Source organism: Polypterus senegalus, chromosome 3, assembly GCF_016835505.1.
Source record: "Polypterus senegalus isolate Bchr_013 chromosome 3, ASM1683550v1, whole genome shotgun sequence".
In the NCBI taxonomy this organism is placed as follows: domain Eukaryota; kingdom Metazoa; phylum Chordata; class Cladistia; order Polypteriformes; family Polypteridae; genus Polypterus; species Polypterus senegalus.
Genome location: NC_053156.1, coordinates 306,330,740 through 306,337,079, shown reverse-complemented (window position 1 = coordinate 306,337,079; position 6,340 = coordinate 306,330,740). Strand labels below are relative to the sequence as shown.

Here is a 6,340-nt window from a genome sequence, read left to right as displayed (position 1 = left end):
CAAAGCCTTGACCTCTGTGCCACGCTGCCTGCCTCCTACGGGCCACTCGGACGCCGCTGTCCAGGACGCATACCAATACGAGGAGGTCCATTGCCATGCATGAGTCTCGTGTCCCTTCTGGTCTTTTCATTTTCATTTTTAAATGTCATGGATGGAGAAAGTTGACTTTATAAAGGACTTGGAGCAGAGAGCCCTCTGTTAATGGCAATCAAAGAATCAAACAGTCACTGATGGTTGGCATAGATGGTGGCATAGCCTCATATGGACCCCAGTCTGGAGTGGCGTTCTACCTATGTGACCTGCACTGAACTGGCAGACCAGGAAAGGGTCCCAAGCATGCCCACTTCAAACTGGAGAGGATGGCAAGGCACCCTGCTCATCATCATTGCAGTTTCAGAAGGGTCAGACTTGACTGGCGTCCCGTCCAGGCAGGCTTGCTAGTACTTCACTGGGCCGCCTTCTAACTGGCGTCTTGAGGTGACTGAAAGGTCCCCGTCAGAGCGGCTGGTCGCAGCCCTCAAGGTCCTGCCCTTCGCCTTTCCCGAGGTGATCCTCAGACCTGCCAGAGCATCGAAAGAACCGCAACGCGGAGGCGAGCGTGACGTCACAGCTGGAAGGCGCGGCCTGCACCGCGCGCGCAGCTGCTGTTTATTGCGCACCTTCGCAAGGCGCCCGTGTCACGCGCACGAGTCCCCGAGGAGCCTAGTGGGCATGGCGGGGCGGTTAGGGGAGGTGAGGTGTTTGGGGGGCGGGGGCTCTAGTTCATCTGCCACCTGTGCTTTCGGCGCAGCTGTTTCACGGCGACAGTGACGTCCCAGTCGCGTGTCTGTGCACATCGCCGTCCTCTGACTTTGGTGCTCCGCTCGATCGCTCGCCTGGCTCCCAGTTGACAGGCGGCCGGTCCGCTCGCTCCGAGACATGGGGCGCTACAACGGCAAGACATGCCGCCTCATCTTCATGCTCGTCATCACGGCGCTCTTCTTCCTCGCCGAGCTGGTGTCCGGCTACCTGGGCAACTCCATCGCGCTCGTGTCCGACTCGTTCAACATGCTGTCCGACCTCATCTCGCTCTGCGTTGGCATCTCCGCCCTGCGCCTCGCCCGCTTCCAGCGCTCGCCTCGCTTCACGTACGGACTGCCGCGCACCGAGGTGCTGGGCGCCCTGAGCAACGCCGTCTTCCTCACGGCCCTGTGCTTCACGATCTTCGTGCAGGCGCTCATGAGGCTGGTAGAGCCGCAGAAGATCTCGGACCCGGAGCTGGTGCTGATCGTCGGGGCGCTCGGGCTAGCCATCAACATCGTGGGGCTCGTCATCTTCCAGGACTGCTGCTTCTGCAAGTCGCCGGACGGGGGCACGGAGGAGACCCGGCAGAGCGGTGGGCAGGACGGCGAAGCAGGTGCCTTTCGAACTGCAACGTCGGGGTTCGGACTTTGGCCTGGAGGGTCTCTGGACGGGGTGGCGTGAGGGCAGAGGGGCGCTATATGACCAGGCGGGGGGCTAACCTCAGTGGCTGGTTTTTCTTTTGTAGAACGCGCACACACACAGAATTTCTTGTTGGTCATTAGGTGTCGCCGCCAGTGGCAACCAGCCGGACAGCCGGGACAAGAAGAAGGACGACAGCCCCGCTGCTGCCGCCTTGAATATCCGAGGTGAGTCCGCTGTGACAAATGGGGGCGGCCGGTTGGGGTGGAAGCTCTTGGGGTCTTTGGAGGTTGGGTGGCCCTGCTTGCCTGCCCAGGTCTGCTTCTGTCACTTGTCTATATGCCCATGTGACAGAGATGTGGCAGCCGTGTTCTGACCCCCCATCACTCCACACTTGACTTCTTGTGTCCCACCCACTGTTCTGCTTTTGTTCTTATCTCAGTAGACCCTCAGACGGTGAAGGTGGCTCAGGTGTCCCCATGCTTGTCTCTCCTCAGGTGTCATGCTTCACGTGCTGGGCGATGCCCTTGGCTCGGTGGTGGTGGTGGTGGCTGCCACCATCTTCTATATATGGCCCTTGTCACCTGAGACCCCATGTAACTGGGAGTGCTACGTAGATCCCAGCCTCACCATTATCATGGTCGTCATCATCATGTCCACGGCCTTTCCTCTCCTCAAAGAGACGGCTGGCATTCTGCTGCAGATGGTACCCGAAGGAGTTGATGGCAAGAAGATTGGTGAGTATTGGCAGGATTAGATGATCAGGTTGGCACTGGCACAGCTGGCACTGGTCCAGACAGCCTGGACACTAAAAGGGCCCACAGCATGGACCCCATCTCAGATTGGCTCCTTCTGTCCTTATCAGCTGCTCTGTTTGTCCCCAGGGGACACTGGTGTGATGAAGCTGTGCTCAGGTGTTGCTGTGGTGACTGGCCCTGGTGCTCAGATTGCCATGGAGAGCGCCATGGGAGACGCCAGGTGTTTACCTGTGCGGGCCACGGTGCTCAGCTGGGGACGGACGGAAAGCTTTTTAGATAGAAACTGATAAAGGCGGGTGGAAGGGGCACACCGTCCTGACTGGCACAGCGATTTGGAGGGCAAACATCAACTCGACACACGAGTGATACCATGGAGCCTGAGAGCTGGGCACTTTGGTCACATGCCAGCTTCACTTGAGGTGAAAGACAAAGAAACAAACAGATCTGCCACTAACGTCCCACCACAGGACCCCTTCAGAGCCGTGCCAGGCCATGCCTCGAGGGGTCAGCACGAGGGGACCGACGCAGTAGGAGGCAGGTGGTCCGAACGTTGGGGCTGATGGGTGAGCAGAGACAGCTGGATAGACAGGTGAGGCACTCTGGAAGAGAGGGGTGGATATGACGGGCACTACAGTAGAGAGGTGGGCAGGAGATTGGCAGATGGTAAAGATGCCATGTAGGATAAGCAGGTGTGAAAGGCGCTATATGAGAGAGAGAGAGAGAGAGAGGAGTTCCAATACAAAATAAATAGGAAAGACGCTATATAAGATAGATGTTAAAGACACCATATGTAATAAATAGGCACTCGATAAGAGATAGGGAGAGAAGTAAGACAGTTGTAAATAGGAAAGGCGCTATATGACAGACAGACAGACAGATGAAAGGCGCTATATGACAGACAGGTGAAAGGTGCTATATAAGATAGATAGACAGACAGGTGAAAGACGCTATATGATAGACAGGTGAAAGGCGCTATATGATAGACAGACAGGTGAAAGGCGCTATATAAGATAGATGTTAAAGACACCATATGCAATAAATAGACACTCGATAAGAGAGAGGGAGAGAAGTAAGACAGTTGTAAATAGGAAAGGCACTATATAATAGATAGACAGGTGAAAGACGCTATATGATAGACCGGTGAAAGGCGCTATATAAGATAGATAGACAGATGAAAAGGGCTATATAATAGACAGACAGGTAAAAGGTGCTATATAAGATAGACAGACAGATGAAAGGCGATATATGGCAGATAGACAGGTGAAAGGCGCTATATGATAGACAGACAGGTGAAAGGCGCTATATAAGATAGATGTTAAAGACACCATATGCAATAAATAGACACTCGATAAGAGAGAGGGAGAGAAGTAAGACAGTTGTAAATAGGAAAGGCACTATATAATAGATAGACAGGTGAAAGACGCTATATGATAGACCGTAAAAGGTGCTATATAAGATAGACAGACAGATGAAAGGCGATATATGGCAGATAGACAGGTGAAAGGCGCTATATGATAGACAGACAGGTGAAAGGCGCTATATAAGATAGATGTTAAAGACACCATATGCAATAAATAGACACTCGATAAGAGAGAGGGAGAGAAGTAAGACAGTTGTAAATAGGAAAGGCGCTATATAACAGACAGACAGGTGAAAGGCGCTATATGGTAGATAGACAGGTGAAAGGCACTATATAATAGATAGACAGGTGAAAGGTGCTATATGACAGACAGGTAAAAGGTGCTATATAAGATAGACAGACAAATGAAAGGCGCTATATGGCAGATAGACAGGTGAAAGGCGCTATATGATAGACAGACAGGTGAAAGGCGCTATATAAGATAGATGTTAAAGACACCATATGCAATAAATAGACACTCGATAAGAGAGAGGGAGAGAAGTAAGACAGTTGTAAATAGGAAAGGCGCTATATAACAGACAGACAGATGAAAGGCGCTATATGACAGACAGGTGAAAGGTGCTATATAAGATAGATAGACAGACAGGTGAAAGGCGCTATATGGTAGATAGACAGGTGAAAGGCACTATATAATAGATAGACAGGTGAAAGGTGCTATATGACAGACAGGTAAAAGGTGCTATATAAGATAGACAGACAAATGAAAGGCGCTATATGGCAGATAGACAGGTGAAAGGCGCTATATGATAGACAGACAGGTGAAAGGCGCTATATAAGATAGATGTTAAAGACACCATATGTAATAAATAGACACTCGATAAGAGAGAGGGAGAGAAGTAAGACAGTTGTAAATAGGAAAGGCGCTATATAACAGACAGACAGATGAAAGGCGCTATATAAGATAGACAGACAGGTGAAAGGTGCTATATAAGATAGATAGACAGACAGGTGAAAGGCGCTATATAATAGACAGACAGGTGAAAAGCACTATATAATAGACAGACAGGTGAAAGGCGCTATATAATAGATAGATAAACAGGTGAAAGGCGCTATATAATAGACAGACAGGCAGACAGGTGAAAAGCACTATATAATAGACAGACAGGTGAAAGGCGCTATATGGCAGATAGACAGGTGAAAGGCGCTATATAAGACAGACAGACAGGTGAAAAGTCATACATCAGACGGCCTTCTATACCAGCTAGACAGCTAAGAAGAGGGGCCATAGTAGACACAGTAGACCACCGACCACCCTGCTTCTAATGAGCTCCTTGCTTGCTCTTTCTTCTAGATGAGGCTCTCCAGCAGGTGCCCGGCGTGCAGGGCGTTCATGAGCTGCACATGTGGGAGCTGGCAGCAGGGCGCAATGTCGCCACAGTCCACGTGAAGAGTGCCACCTTGGCGGCTTTTCAGCACGCTGAGCACCAGATTCGAGAGATCTTCCACCAAGAGGGGATTCACTCCACGACCATCCAGCTCGAGCTGACCCACCAGGACAAGCCCAACGGGGTCGCCCTTCTCTGCTCGGCTGCCTGCCTGTCCCAGGAGTGCCAGAGCCAGATGTGCTGCCACACGGCCCCCAGTGCCTTGGGATGTGACGTCAGGGGCTACGTGGAGATCGGCAGTGACCCTCCCGAGGACTTCATGAATGGGAGTGTGGTGAGCCCACCGGACGAGGTGAACGTGATGATCCTGCCAGAGTGCGGCGACCAGGCCCCTGAGAACACAGATGTCCTGAGGAGTACTCACCTGTAGGGGGTGCTGTGTGGAGAGGACCCAGAGACCCCAGAGAGGCAAATGAAGGAGATGACAAGCCACCAGAGCAGGGGTGACGATAACGGAATGTTTGAAGTTCAGGAGACCACACCACCATGATACCCTTAACAAAGGGGTGAGACCTGAAGCACTCAAGTCAGCCCTCTTGACCCAATGTGACCCACACTGTCACCAGCTGTGCCAGTATCCCCCATGCCACCCTTGGCCTATCTACCCTATGTACTGCCCCCTATGCCCAGTGGCCCACTCTGCTCATATGCTGCTGTCTTTTTGATACCCGGCCCACCCTGGCCCCACTGCCACATCCTCTACACTGCCACCCTGTCACAGACCCCTGGCCAGGCAGAAAGCACCCAATGGCCAGCAGCAGATGAGTGGACCAAAGGACAGCTGTGACTCCTGGGGTGGGGCAGGACACTTCAGTGGTCCCTCAGATGGACAGGTGACCTCTGTGTTTGTGTGACACGTGTCTTATATAGCGTCTTTCATATTGTATGAGATGTCATAGAGAGACGGCCATCAAGGCCTATCAGAAGTGACCTTAGGCTGACCAGTGGCCGACAGCTCAGGACCGTAATGACGAGGACGGCGGGCACGTCACCTTTTATGCACTTTTTTCATTTCCTGTTGCTGTTCACCCCAAAGCCAGCGGGCACCTCCACTGGCACACGATGACTGTCATTCAGACAATGGAAACACCACAAGGAGGAGAAGAAGGGACAAGGCCACAATGCCATGGTAATGCCAGGTGGTCCGCTGAGCAAAATTGATGAGGAACAGTGAAAGTTTGATTTAGTTTGAAGTGAAGTCTCATTAAAGTTGACGATCAAATTGACTGGACGTTTGTGTGTCATTAGATGTCACCTGGGGTCTGCACTTCGGGGGTGGGGGTCTTAGAGTAACCACAAGACGGGCCTGAGTAACCCGTGCTCAGGTAGGGTCTCCTTCAACAGCCTGCCCACCT

General features: G+C 52.1%; 1 protein-coding gene across 1 annotated transcript; it reads left to right on the top strand.

Moving 5' to 3' along the window:
* Positions 1-728: 728 nt before the first annotated feature.
* Positions 729-5,760, top strand: slc30a10 (solute carrier family 30 member 10). Its single transcript, XM_039749586.1, has 4 exons — positions 729-1,396; positions 1,566-1,649; positions 1,920-2,159; positions 4,892-5,760. Exons 1-4 carry the CDS (start codon positions 919-921, stop codon positions 5,353-5,355), a joined length of 1,266 nt encoding a protein of 421 aa, XP_039605520.1. The 5' UTR covers positions 729-918; the 3' UTR covers positions 5,356-5,760.
* The last annotated feature ends 580 nt before the right edge of the window (positions 5,761-6,340 follow it).